This window comes from Zosterops lateralis (genome assembly GCF_965231275.1).
Source record: "Zosterops lateralis genome assembly, chromosome: 2".
NCBI lineage: Eukaryota > Metazoa > Chordata > Aves > Passeriformes > Zosteropidae > Zosterops > Zosterops lateralis.
In genome coordinates this window covers 103,584,883-103,599,229 of record NC_139763.1, presented here as the reverse complement: position 1 = coordinate 103,599,229, position 14,347 = coordinate 103,584,883, and the positions used below count along the sequence as shown (strand labels likewise).

Genomic DNA, 14,347 nt, shown 5'->3' with positions numbered 1-14,347 from the left:
AGGGGAAAAAAGAGAAACAGGGGGAAAATAATAGAACCAAGAAAACCAGCCTCTCCCCACCCTGCAGGGAAGGACACAGGAGGTACTCACTGGCTTTCTCTGTCCGTGCAAACTGCCCTGCCACCAACCACGACAGTGCTGTGACAGCTGCCAGGGCTCCTATATGCAAGAAAGGGGCTGTGGCCTGCAGGGCACAAGAACAAGAGAGGAAAATGTGATTAAAAACAGCCCCAGTATCTCGAAAATTCATTGATTTTGCAGGTGGATTCTGCATCAGCCTCCTGCAGCTGTTTTGGCCATTGCTTCTTCCAAATCCTGACATTGCCTCTGGCATTCAGGCTGCTCTGAAGGGAAAGGAGGAAAGCTCTAACCCCCTTTTAGGGGAGTTTCTCCCTCAATAACACAGCTATTTGGAAAAAGGGGTCCTGGAGAGAGTCCAGAGGAGGTCACAGAGTTGCTCCAAGATCTGGAGCCCCTCTGCTCTGGAGCCAGGCTGTGAGACCTGCTCACTTGGAAAAGGCTCCAGGGACAACTTGTTGTGGCCTTTTAGGACTTAAAGAGGGTCTGTAAGAAAAATGTGGACAGACTTTATTAGGCCCCAGCTGCAACAGAACACGAGGGAATGGTTTTAAACTGAAATAGTGTAGGTTGAGACAAAATATGAGGAAAAAAAATCAGGATGAGGGTGAGGAGGCCCTGGCACAGGGTGCCCAGAGAAGCTGTGGCTGCCCCTGGATCCCTGGCAGTGCCCAAGGCCAGGCTGGACAGGGCTTGGAGCAGCCTGGGACAGTGGAAGGTGTCCCTGCCCATGGCAGGGGGTGGCACTGGATGGGCTTCAAGGTCCCTTCCAACCCAGACTCTTCTAAAATTCTCTGAACACACTGGACTCTATCACCAGGGTGCAGCACCATGACACAAAGTTGGAGACATATCATCTGAATCATGTTTCTGCTCTCCAGTTCCCTGCCTGAATCTTAAAAATACCCCAATAAAATAAAGCACTTCTGAGAAATGTTAGTCACTTGTGTGAATGCCATTTCCACCCCCTGTATTTGCATAGATTTGCATACTCCCAAATACACGTCAGCAGTCACCTCTGAAGAAAAATGGGCAAAATATTTTTGGATTTTTTTTTTTTTTTTTTGAGGAAGAGAGGAAAAAGGAACAGAGAGCAGATACGTAAGAAATTAAGTTTGTACATATTTTCCTTTCATACTTCTCTTGCCCTGCAGGTTACCACAAATCTTCCTTAAAACAATTTTCTCACTGCCAAGGTTTCAATTTGGGGTGTGACAACCATCAAGACAGGGCTTCATCCTACAGAAATACATGAATCCCATGGAATTCAGCTGCACTGGCCCCTTTCCTCCCTCAGGGAAGCATCCTTGCAGACAACTTACCTGCAATGAAATAAATACCATCTCCCACTCGTCATCCCAAAGCTGTGCTATCGATGACATGGTCACCACAGTAGTTATCAAGGTTGTCACCAGGCCAATCTGCAACAAATCAGAGGGTATTTACAGGCTGGGGACTGTGGTTATTATAAAAATTATATAGGTTGGGAAATGGAGAGAGAAAACCTTTGCATGTAATAAAAGGTCTGAAAAAAGCAGCATGAAGACTCACAGGGAAGGAGGTTGGGCTCACATGCTGTCACATTGTGACCTCTTACAACAGATACTGGGCCTGGGGAGGGGACTCTGGATGGGACAGTGGTGGCATTGAGGTGACAGGCCAAGACCCAGCCCATCAGGACCTTTCCCTCTCATGTGGAAGCACTCAGGGGTCTGAGCAAAGCAGCCAAAATGAAGACGTGACCTCTGTGGTGAAGGTAAAAAGTTCAAACCATCGAGGAGTGCCACAGAAATAACTCCAGCTGTAAAGGCAGAAAATCTGGGCTGTCTGTCTAAAAATAATTCCCCACGTTCTGCCTGTGTCTGCTATTCAGCCTCTGCTCTTCTGCCAAAGGATGCTGCTGCAGATCCAAAATTCGCAGGGGAGACTTGGCAGAAAATTGATCCCCAGAAACGAACAGATCCTGTCAGGTGCACAGGGCTCCTCTCGGCCAATTTCAGGTTTAATACCTCAGACCAGCAAATAAAATCTCACATTCCCAACACTTACAGAATCACTCTGGCACATGTAAACAAGATTCCTCTTTGTAGAACCCTAATTCCCCTTGGTGTGGCTATCCTGTGGGGCACAGAGGTGTCAGGACACAAATCTCCACTCCTCCCTTTCCTCCTCCCATCAGATCCAATCCCCTCACACTCATCTTCCACTTGGCTTACAACCCTCAGCTCTTTGCACAGCATTACAGGAGAAAATTGGAAGGAGCTGTGTGGTTTGCCCACACCAGCCTTTGCCTCACACTTTCCTCTATATTTGAAGTTAATTCAGTACAGTTCAGAGAAAAATATTAACTTATTCCAGTCTTGTATCTCAACCTCCTTAGGAAGTTGAGGGAGGTGTGGGGAAGGGAAGAGACAGAGCAACACATCTGAGCTGTGATGAAAAGGGGGCTGCTTTGGGAGAAGGGAAGGAAGGGTGGGAGCCCACAGGGTAGAAGTGATCTCCACCAACACATCCCTCTTCTGGACTTGCTCATCTCAGCCCACCAGCATGTCTGAAAAATAACACTTCCCCTGATGAAGAAACATATGTCAGACTCAATAACTGATAATTTATTTTGCAGCAGAAGTCAGACAGTCCCTGCCCCCTCTCTGACTGCATCCTCTTCCCCTGAGGAAGCACGATTTCTATCATCTCTAAGGAAAAGAAAAAAAGAAAAAGAAAAAGGCAGGGCGGGGAAGTCTCTGCTCTCCCTGTCCTGAGAGGTGTTCAGGCTCTGATCCTCACGTGCAGGATTTCAGGAGGAGCTGTGTATTGGCAGATTCAGGACTAGTCCCTTCATTTCCAATTAGCAGATTGCCAGCTACGAGGGGATCCTGCCAACATATTTTCTCTCCCTGCACACCCTTCCCCTCCCTTTCTGTGCTCCGAATCTCTTGTGTTTCATAGCAGCGTTTCTCAAACTGCTTTACACACAAATCTCCTTGGGCCCAGCAAACCTCACCCTGCGCACTGCACAACCTCAGCCTTAACACCTACATCTCCTCCCAAGGCTTTTCCAGCTGGACTCTCCAAGCACACTCTGAACAGCCTCACATCTGCTCAGCCCCTCTCCAGGGCTGGGTTCAGCACAGAAAGGAGCTCTGAGAGGTTCCTGGAGCACCTGAGCTGGGATGGAATCAGGCTGCTCTAAGCACTGGTGTTTTCTCCACCTCCACAGGTGGCCTCTCTATCAGCAAGGGCCAAAAGCATTTCACCAAATTCTTTGTCCCCAGGCTTTGATGGCCTCTCCTGAGCAGTTTGCTCACGAGGCCACACATGCACCACAGACATTTTAGGCTCTTCCCAAAGACACAGTGACAGCAAGTGGCACCCCCACCTGCTCCTCAGGTGTTGGAACCCTGGAAACTGGAAATTCCAGGCTTTCTGTTCCAACAGGCACTGACCCTCAAGCAAGCACTGCATTTCACCTGAGGCCTTTGAAAAGTCTTCCAAAATTGAATGATAACACTAGGATTATGGGTGTGTAGTTTAGAACAGAAGTGTGAGATACCACATGGTGGAACACTGAGAGTTTAAGGTTTTAGAATATAGTAATATATATATATAAAGCAAGATGGAGGATTTAGGGCATTCTAGTCCTTCTTTCACCTTCTTCATGGGTCTGGGTGGTATTTTGTAATTGGGTAGAAAAATCTGCATTGCGGGCCATGAGTGGTTGGTTATTGGGTTAAAAGCAAAAATAATATGGGTATCATCTCATAACTGGACAGTTTGTTCTTAAAAGACCTTGTAGAGAGATAGAGACAGAGCCATTTTCTACCTTGTTAGGTAGAACTCACAACTTGTGAGACTGTACTATAGATAGGAATTAATAAACATCTGAGTCTGAACATGAAACTGCATCTCTTGAGCATTTAATCCTGGCTCTAACAGAAGAAAAGAAGATAAAAAAGCAACACTCGGGGTCCCACATTCCCGAGGTCCTGCTCCCCTTGGAGCTGAGATTTACCTTGTGCAGCCAGTGCAGGTTCATCTGCTGTCCCACAGCAATGTGACACAGCGCCAGGATCTGCGAGGAACAAACCAAGAGTCAGACAGAGGCACAGCATCACCCTGAGGGGTTTGGGCACACAGGGACACGTCACCACCCGAGGGGACAACCCCAAGAGGTGGCAGGAATGGAGGCAGGATGGGCCAGCAGATCCTCTCCAAAGCCAAGGATGTGGAGGAAAAGGCTTTGTCCTCCAAGGTACAGGGGGTTCAGAGCTTGGCCCACAGCTCCTGGTGCTGCAGGAAGCAGTGCTCATGTGTGGCCACCTGAGTGGGCACCGCGCTGAAGGTCCCAGCACCCTGGGATGAAGGGAAACAACTGGCACTTGTGCCCAGAAGTGAAACTGGGCCATTCTATGGGAAACAAGAGCTGTATTCCTCCTCTGAGGGGATCTGTCTTTTACTTTTGACCATCTGAGGTCAAAGACCATCAATTTCCCACTTTTAATTTTATGCAACTTAAGGCTAAAAGAAAGGGAGAAAAATCACTTCTGAGAGAAAACTCCTCAACTTGTAGATGGCCTGAGAAGCTCATGGCCTTTTAAGGGCCAACTCACAAAGCTCTAAAGAAATGGGATTTCCTTCTACTCACCAGTAACATTGTAATATAGGTAAAGCTAGCAGCAGTTGTAACCAGGATTGGAATGGACCAGTCACTCCAATATCCCATTCGGTTATATAAAAACCTGGAAGAGAAGTGGGAAGGACAGATTAAGAAGGGATTCAACACCAGAACAGCTTCACTAGGGTTAGAGAAGACTTTAGAAAACAGATCTCTCCATGAAAAGAGATAGGCAGCAAAAAGCACAAGTGACAACCCAGTGCTCTAATCCCTTATGGAAATTAACCAGATAGAAAGAAGCAGAGAAACCCCAGAATCCTTCTTGCATCTTTTGAGAATTCAGACCTGACCTGGATTCAAAATTTTCCATCCAAAACAACATCCCTAATTTGGCTTGGATTAGGGTTGACATCATCTCCATGCAAACCCTTTGGCACAACAAGGGCAGGGGATGGTTCCAGGGTGGAATCAGCTCATTCAGTGACCTGGCTGGGATCTTTTTTTGCCTCTCGGTGCCTTTTTTTTTTTTTTTTTTTTGGTTACAACAGACAGAAATGCTGCATTATATAAATGCAGGTCAAAGACTCAAACTGCCCTCCAGCACTCAAATCCAGCATCATTCATCAGCCAGAACCTCTGGCCTTTTTGGACAAACTCTGGGGTGATTTTTGGGGCTGTCCTGTGCAGAGCCAGGTGATACAAGTCAGCCTATTCTCTGATTCTAATTCTGTCCAGGAGTAAAGCTCCCCTGTGGGACCTGGAAAGCAAATTCTCGGGCTCAACAGGCATGGCCCATGTCCAGGTTCTGCTCAGGGAGCCAAAGAGCACAGAACCAGGGATCTGCAGGGATTCAGACGTGCTGTCAGGAAAAAAGAGGGAATAAAGGAAAGAAGGCTTCTCTGAAGTCTTTGCTGATGCCACCCCCCAGAGCTTCCTCAGCTCTCAGTCCATTTAAGTTTTTGCTCTGATGTCCCTTCAATGCCCCTCTGAGAGCACCAGGCCTTCACTTGATGTGCAAATGATTGTTTTAAATTGCTGGGTCCATGGCAGTTATGAAGCAGATGAGCTTTTTCCAAAACCAAGGAGGAAAACATTTGCTACACAGACTTGCATTTCTGGTCCTGCTGCAGAGGGAACACAGGCAGGTTCACAAATGACAGCATCCCCCACAGCCTGCCTGAGCTAGAGTGAAGCCTTCTGGTGCAGTAAAACCTCAGACAGTGCAGATCTGAACCATAATGCAATCAGGTATAAACACCAAAAAGGGAAATGCCAGAAGCAATTTTTTTTTTTTTTAAATTAACTTCAGATGCACAAAACACCCTCACTAACAAGGACCTTGCTGATATTTAGCCTTGAGGAAAAAAAAAAGGTTAAAAGCCTGAAGCAATACATGCTGAGCCACAATTCTGCCTTGTCCTCGTAAAGCCCATTTCAATCCCAGAATAATCCCTTTGGCCCTTACAAGCTGAAATGACCTAACTGCTGCCCGAACTGCCTGACACACAGGTAAAAAAGATAAAAAACCTCCTCAAGGGTGGCAGAGGGGGAAAGGCCCTCAGAGGTTTGGGTTGAAAAGTCTCCTAGAGGGTGGTGCAGAGCTGGAACAAGCCCCAGAGAGGGCAGAAGTCTTCATCCAGGCCTCAAGCTGACCTGCTGCTGCCAATGGCCCTCCTTGGACAGACACCTCCAGCCTCTCTTCACCTGTGGGACAGGCTGAAGGAGCTCCGTGAAGGTGACACAAGCTAGAACTCCCAAGGATGAGCTCTGGAGGGCAGGAAGAAGCTCAGCAGCTCCTCACACCAATATCGCAGCAATTCCTTCTCCCAGCTCCTTCCTCTGGAAGGTCCTGGCAGTAGCTCAGTGTGGATGCCCCATGCAGAGATGCTGTTTGCCCCAAGGAGCCCTTCCTCTCCTCTGGGGGAGCTCCCAGCTTGCCAATAAATCAGTGGAGCAGACAGGAAGGCAGCAGGAACAAGCAGCAAAGAAATCTTGTCCAAAAACACGACCCAGAAGTGACAACGACAAAGGAACAGCAAAGGTGCTGTTTCTAAACACCAGGACCTCACTGTACCTCACCAGCAACAGGTTCAGTGCCCTGCTGGGAATAAAATGATGTTTTCAACTCCTTCACACCCTGTCTGGCCCAAAACTGCTCTGTTTTCATGGAGCCCATGCAGCTGTGCTCAGCTTGCACGGACCCAATGGAAATTATTTCTGTCCCTTGCCTGGAAGTGGCATGGCTGTAATTAAAACCTCACCCTGTGTTCTCCTCCTGCTCCTCCCCAGCCTTTCCACAGCTGTTTTCTGGAAACCCTGCTCGACCTCTGGTGCCAGTGCATGGAGCAGGGATCTGACTGGGGTTACAGCACACACAAAGCACTGAGTGGCAGTGCCTGAAAATGCTGTTTTCCACCCAGAGAGCCTCTTCCAGACCTGTGGTGCACAAGAGGGAATCCTTTCCCAGTGCTGGGCACAATCCAGATGTGCTTCCGGCTCCCTGGCTTGCATGGCAGGGACAGGCTTTGGGCTGCAGGTGACATCTGGACGTGTTAGATCCCAAATGCCTCTTGCAGCCAGAGCAGACTTGCACATCTCCCCCTATTCCTGCAAGAATATTTGGGGGCCCAAAACTTGGCAGCACTGCAGCTGCAGTGCCCGTTCACAGCATTCCCAGGGCTTTCCTTCATTTCTGAAGGATTGTTTTGAGCCCTTTCACAGCTTTGAGCTCAGAGAGAGTTGGCTTTGCACTGGGGTGGACTTGGAGCAACCACATCCTTTACTGAGGATACAAATTGAAAAGGAGAGGGGTTCCAAAATACCACTTTAAAAAAGGCATTTTTATCATCATGCTGCTGTTGTAGATAATCCAGAGCCATGGTGATGGTTTCACTTCTCCCAGTGAGGGTGTGAGCAAAGAGAAAAAAACCATTTCCTCCTGGAAGGAGCCAGCTCACATCTCCTTGTTGGTAAACACTCTCCCTCACCCAGCTCCAGCATCTAAAGCTGATGATTTATTTAAGGGATCAGCTCCCCACTGTGTTTTAAAATGCACTTTACATCTGATGTTTGACAAGAAGATGATGGCAAAGCAGTTTGGTTAGAAGACAGCCTAAGGTGCTGTCAAAATGTTTTAAGATGCTGCCGATAATAAAAGGGAGAATAATTTCCAGCACTGGAGGCAGCTGGCAACACCCTAAATTCCAGCACATCCCACTGCAAAGCTCCTTTTCAGTTCCTTCCAACTTTGTATAATATTTTCCACACCCATGTGCTTCAGGCTGAATTTTTGCCATGGATATTTTGTGGAATAGTTACAGCCAAATTGCTCAGTTGCTTTCAAATCCAGCCAACCATAAAGATAAACAAACAAAAAACCCAGCCACCAAGTGGAGATGTGAGGCCACATTACACCCACACATAGACCAGGCAGAAGCAGCCCTCCTTGAGCCCCACTTCCCATTACATTTACCCTTTATCATTGTTACAGCTCCATCCAAAGGCTTCAAATGAATCCAAAGGAGCACCAAGCAGGTGCACGATGGCAAAACCAAATTTCCTAAGGGCAGCTCTACTCACCAGTTGATTTCATTGTAGTCATTGTGAACTTCCCACCAGAAGTAAAACCAGACAAGGGTGAGGAAGAAGGATGAGGTGAGGATGAGGAACCAGAGGCGCTCCCACTGTGGGGGAAAAGAGAAGTCAGTGTCAATAGGATCCTGTTTGATCCCAGCTGTTGGGACTAAGTGGAGTAAAGAGGCATCTCCAAAGGCAGATTTCACACCTTTGCTCCCTGGGGGATGCGACCCTGTCCCCCAGGTCTGGGCAGAGGGGTCATTTATGTCAATTCATCTTATGGAGGGCTGGAAGAGCATTTCTCCAGCTGTCAGGGAAGAGGGGGCATTTCCAGATATGGAGCTGGGGTTTTGTTTGGTGAGGGGTTTTTGCTGGTGGTTGTTTAGTTGGGGGTTTTTTTAGGTAATTGTTTAATTAACTTATGCATTCTCATGAATATTCCCCTCCCTGGGGCTTAGCCTAAGTAATTACCACATGGTGAAGATCACACAGTGAATTAGGGATATTCCCACTCCTTATTCCTCCCCTGAGGTGCTCAGATCCTGCAGAGCCAAACCACCCATCCCCAGCATTTATTCCTCCCACCACCACCACATAGTTTAAGTGTTTTGCAAACAGACCACACCAGCACCAACATTCAGCTTTCACAGACACTTCAAATTTTACTCAACACACACAGAAGAAATGCCTCAAATAAATCTGTTCAGTGCCCCTGCTCCAATACCATGGGTAAAATCCTAAACCACAAGGACATCAATCTGTATCTTCAAACTCTCTCTCACCAGCACCATTTTGCTGTGAGAAACCTGCTTGGGTTTACTCCTTGGCCTTCATCAGTCCACACATTTCCATTTCAACAAGAAAAACACTAAAATAAATTCTGCATGGAAAATATTCCAACAGATCTTCTCTTCCTGCAACAAGCAAGGAAAGATGAAGATTGGAAAAGACTATGAGCAACTCTACGATAATTCCCTTTCAGAGCCTGAGCACACATTGATCTTCTTGGAAAATATTCTTTTCTCTGGTGAACTCTCCTGGCTTTTTAATTATGCAAAACAATGTAACCAATATAGTGATAATAGAAACACTAAAAACTACTAGCTTTTGCCTCCCTTTCCATGCTAAGGGCTGGAGTTTTCGACTTAACTGTGTGTTGACTATTTTTTAATATGCATCACCCTGGATACCAATCCTGTGATTACAGCTCCTCCTTGTATCCTCCATCATAGAAAAAAAAAATCCAAAAGAAAGCAATAAAAAGGGCTGGAATGATTTCATTTTTGTTGTGCCAAAAATGATGTTTTCTGCTAGAAATTCCAAATTCCTGGCTGTATAACCCAAATCAAGACACCCAATTTTACCCAGAGAAGCCATGGCTGCCCCTGGATCCCTGGAAATGTTCCAAAGGCTGGACAGGGCTTAGGGCAACCTGGGATAGTGGAAGGTGTCTCTGCCCATGGTGGGGTGGCACTGGATCAGCTTCAAGGTCCCTTCCAACCCAACCCATTTCCCTCCTCCTGGATGCCTTCCAGCCTGTACATCTCCAAGACCTCAAACCTCAATCTCTCCATTGTTTGTTGGGATTTTCTTTCCTTCTCTCCATTTAGGTCTAACACCTCCTTCCACACATAACTTAAATATGGGTTATATTCCCACATATATTTGGGGTTTTCCAAGGTAAGGGAAGTTTTAGGAACTTTTTATGCTGAAGATCAATGTTGCTACAAAAAATCCCACCCTCCAGCTCTTTAAAGGTCACTCAGGGCTGAGCTTTGCTGATATTCATGCACTGGATGGCACTGATTTGATAAACAAATCGAGGAAAACATTTTAAAACCTTTGAGCTCTTTTCCCCTTATATATATATATATGTATAAACATAATTTCCCCTCCCTTATTTACATGCAAGGAGCATAGCTTGTGGCAAAAGCTCTCCAAAAGCTATTTTGGGTCTGTCCTTGAGGGCGCCCTTGCCATGCCTTGCTGGTTTTGTGAAAATGCAGGCAAATTCTTCTATCTCAAGGCATCCTTCAGTGAGTTCAAGCCCAGTTCTTGGTGGCTTTCAGAAAAACACAGAATATTGGATCTTTAAGGTCCCTTCCAACCATTCTCTGATTCAGTGATCAACAGACACCATCAGAAGGGCCCGAAAAAGAAATTAATGCAGACAGACACATTTTACCAAGCTGTAGTTTACCAGTTTTTTTTTAATTTTTCGTTAAAATCAGAGGATCCTTAATAAAAAAAAAAAAAAATAAATAAATCAGTGGTTCACGCACATTCTCCACCACTTTTGAACATCCCCAATCCCCACCCCATGCCAGGTGGGACTGAAACCAATTCCAGGTTAGGGGGTTTTGGAAAAAAAAAAAAAAAACAACAACAAAAACCAAACCATATATGAAAGGAATTTGCTGCAGAAAAGCCAATGTTTGATTCATCTGTGACGCTGGCTCACGGATTTTACCTACTCTTGTGCTTGAAGATTTAATCTCGTTTAAAACAGCACGGAAATTCATACCACGGGGGACAGATTTTCCAATTTAGGGATTAGTTTTGGTTAACTGAAGCCTCTGCCAGTCTCTTTTGCTGCAACTCCCCAAGCCAGACAAAGCATTATTGACTGCAGTGGCACAGGAAAGCAGAGAGGTTCAGGAAGTTTATTTTATTTATTGCAGGATCTGTAGGAGATGTTATGAAGTTCAGCTACACACACACTCCCACCAACTCCTCCTACAAGGACTTCCTCAATTCAGTCAAACCTCCTATATTAGAAACAGGAATTTCTCACCTATTTCATTCCAGATGATCACACATATGCCAGGAGACACCTCCCAGCATGGTACCATTTGTGAGCTAAAGAAATCTCTGACCAGGAAATCCAGGCTTGCTAAAAAAAGTTTCTTTAGAGGAAGCTCCTGAGAAACTCATCCTCTGCCAAAACCAACCTGCAGGGCCAATGCAGGTTTAGCCTCTGCCCCTTGGCTCAGGTGAGATCCCACCTGCAGAGCTGCCCCAGCCCTGGGCCAGCAGCACAAGGACCTGGAGCTGCTGGAGAGAGTCCAGAGGAGGCCCCGGAGCTGCTCCAGGGCTGGAGCCCCTCTGCTCTGGAGCCAGGCTGGGAGAGCTGGGGGTGCTCACCTGGAGAGGAGAAGGCTCCAGGGAGAGCTCAGAGCCCCTGCCAGGGCCTAAAGGGGCTCCAGGAGAGCTGGAGAGGGACTGGGGACAAGGGGTGGAGGGGCAGGACACAGGGAATGGCTTCCCACTGCCAGAGGGCAGGGCTGGATGGGATATTGGGAAGGAATTGTCCCCTGGGAGGGTGGACAAGCCCTGGCACAGGGTGCCCAGAGAAGCTGTGGTTGCCCCTGGACCCCTGGAAGTGTCCAAGGCCAGGTTGAACACTGGGGCTTGGAGCAACCTGGGACAGTGGAAGGTGCCCCTGCCCATGGCAGGGGTGGAACTGGATGAGTTTAAGGTCCCTTCCAACCCAAACCATTCTGCAATCTATGATTTGTCTGCCAGACCTATTGCCTGATGAATTCCCTGCTGAACACAACACAATTCCAGAAAATTCCAGAGAAGCCACACTCTGGTCCATTTGATATCTACTTGATGATTCCTTGTCAAGCCTTTAAATCACTAAATTGCCCATTTTCCTCCCAAAAAGCGGATCAACACTGTATTAGGATTCAGAGTGTGATTTGAACTTAGAACAGATATTCAACACTTAAGATTTCAAAATTCAAGACTGTCCAGGGTGGGACTGCATTGATCTGAAGTGGTTATCACTGCATTTACATGTGCCCCTCTTCCTGAGGTTTAAATATTTTAATAGGATTATTAATCATAGAATTTGAAAGGCTAGAAAAGAACTCCAAGATCATCAAGCTCAACCATACAATTAATATTCTTCATATTATATATTAAGAGTAATATAATTAATATTTATAGGCTATAGAAATAAATTCAATATATTTATAATTAAGATTGATTTAAATTACATAATTGAGCTGGCTCTATCAGAAGTCTGTCCCAAACTCTGCCTGAGGCCTGCAGGCAAAACAGAGAGTTGAACATGCGAGGCCATATTAAATTCCTTATTTAGTGCCACATACAGTCCCCCAAGGTTGCTGAAACGCTGCACCATGAGCTCAGCTGCCCCCTCACACTTCCTTTGGACCCAGCTGGGAAGCAGGGGCAGTGCAACACTCTTGGCTCAAGGTCTGCTCCATGAAAGCCAAGAAAATCCAAGGGCAGAGCCAGCTGATTCCCTGACAGCCCATGGGGCCAACAGAGCAGAAGGATTTTGCTCCATTGAAGCTGCTGGAGTCACCTCAGTTGACACCAGTCCTGAAATGCCATCCTGCACCTGTGCTGCTTGCTGGAGTCCTTGTCAGCTCATCCCAAACAGAATTAGCACCCCTGAGATCCACCTACGTCTCCCAGCCTGAGGATGAAACAGCAGAACTCCTTCCTGAGCAAACCCATACATTCAGCATCCTCCCTGGCACCCAGAGCCCACACAGAGTTTCAGAAGGAACTGGAAAGAGAGAAGCCTGCTTTGAACTGGGAATGGGTCTGAGGAAATGCCAGTGCTGGATGGATTAGGGCTCCATTCCCATGGAGATAAGCTCGCAGCAAACATTCCACCAATGTGGGTGAAGTTGGGTCCTTTCCAACATGTGCATCCACAGGAGCTTTCCTCTGAAGGAACTCAAATGCCACTGCTGGAGCATGTTGCAGTTCATCCCAGTACAGCTCACATGGGAACAGATGGATTTTACATTCCCTCCTGGGTTCACATCCAAATGTGAGGATTGCACCGGGCTCACGTCAAACCCACTGAGCCCAAAGCTCTCCCAGAGCAGCTGAATCCCCCTAAAGATCCCACCTAAAGATTCCACCTTAAATAAAGGGAGGAGGTTATGGGTGCTTGGAATTGAGGAGATCCACCTCAGAGCAGATGGATCTTCCTCATTAAAAGGTATTTTCTTTCAAAGACTGAGAACCAGAGAATATCAACAGCTTGGAGCAGCCTGGTCTGATGGAAGGTGTCTCTGCCCTGGTCTGGTGGAAGGTGTCTCTGCCCATGGCAAGGGTTGGAACAAGATGACCCCTAAAGTCTCTTCCAATCCAAACCATTCCTTGGTTCTGTGAACTCTACAAGGAGCCACCACTGAGACTGGGCAGAGGGAACAAACTAAAGTTGTGCAGAAGTTTAAGTCAGATGAGTGTGGCAATTGGGGCATTCTTCTTATAAAAACAAACAACAGGAAAAAAAGAGGAAAATGGGAAAAGAAGAGGAAAAAAAAAAAAAAAAAAAAAAAGGGGAAAAAACTGGAGAAGAAAAAATGGGGGGAAAAGGAGGAGAGAGGGGGAAGAGGAAGCTGACCCTCGTGTTTCTGGAGCTGCCAGTCATCCACCACGAAGAAGGCTCTTATTCAAGCCAAAGTGCCTCTGGGAATTCATGACTTTCAGTCCCTGTGGAGGACCCTAACCACCCTCTGTCTCCTGAGCACAGTGAACCTCCTGTTCATTCATTAAAATAATGAAATAACTAAATAAAAATCTAACTAGAACAGGAAGAAGCTTTTAAACAATGTCTTACCCCTCCTCTCCCTTCTCCTTTTCTATTTTTTTTTAATCAAAAAAGCTCCAGTTTTGTAGAACAGAAGCCTTTTAGAGAAAATCTAATATTTTAAAGCAATTTCTTGCTGAAGGGCATCTTGGCTTGAGGATGGAATTTCTGCTGAGAGAAAACTGGAAGGAGCCTGAGCCCTCCCAAAAATCTGGCAGCACATTGGGCAGGGCACGCACGAGCAGATGGAAAACAGCCGCACGTGGATCTGACCACACAAACAAAATCCAGTGGGGGAACCTTCCTCCAGCTCCATGCTGTAAATCTCCCTGCTGGAAGTTTATGTGCAGACAACATTCAGAGATATCCAAGTTATCACACCCTCAGATTTAGAAATGCAACAAAAAAAGGTGTTTTATCTCCCTGCAGTGCATACCATCCTCATGTCCCTAGAGATCCACCAGCTCAAGCTTTAGCAAATGAAGGAGTTTTTTAAGGGA

General features: G+C 46.6%; 1 protein-coding gene across 1 annotated transcript in view; it reads right to left on the bottom strand.

The window, feature by feature from the left end:
- GDPD5 (glycerophosphodiester phosphodiesterase domain containing 5) overlaps positions 1-14,347 on the bottom strand; it is a 104,113-nt gene that overhangs the window by 20,991 nt on the left and 68,775 nt on the right. The window contains exons 3-7 of the mRNA XM_083881899.1: positions 8,270-8,373; positions 4,721-4,814; positions 4,088-4,147; positions 1,401-1,499; positions 91-184 (exon numbers count right to left, since the gene is read on the bottom strand). Of these exons, the coding sequence (XP_083738025.1) occupies positions 91-184; positions 1,401-1,499; positions 4,088-4,147; positions 4,721-4,814; positions 8,270-8,373 (451 nt within the window). The remainder of the gene's footprint in view (positions 1-90; positions 185-1,400; positions 1,500-4,087; positions 4,148-4,720; positions 4,815-8,269; positions 8,374-14,347) is intronic.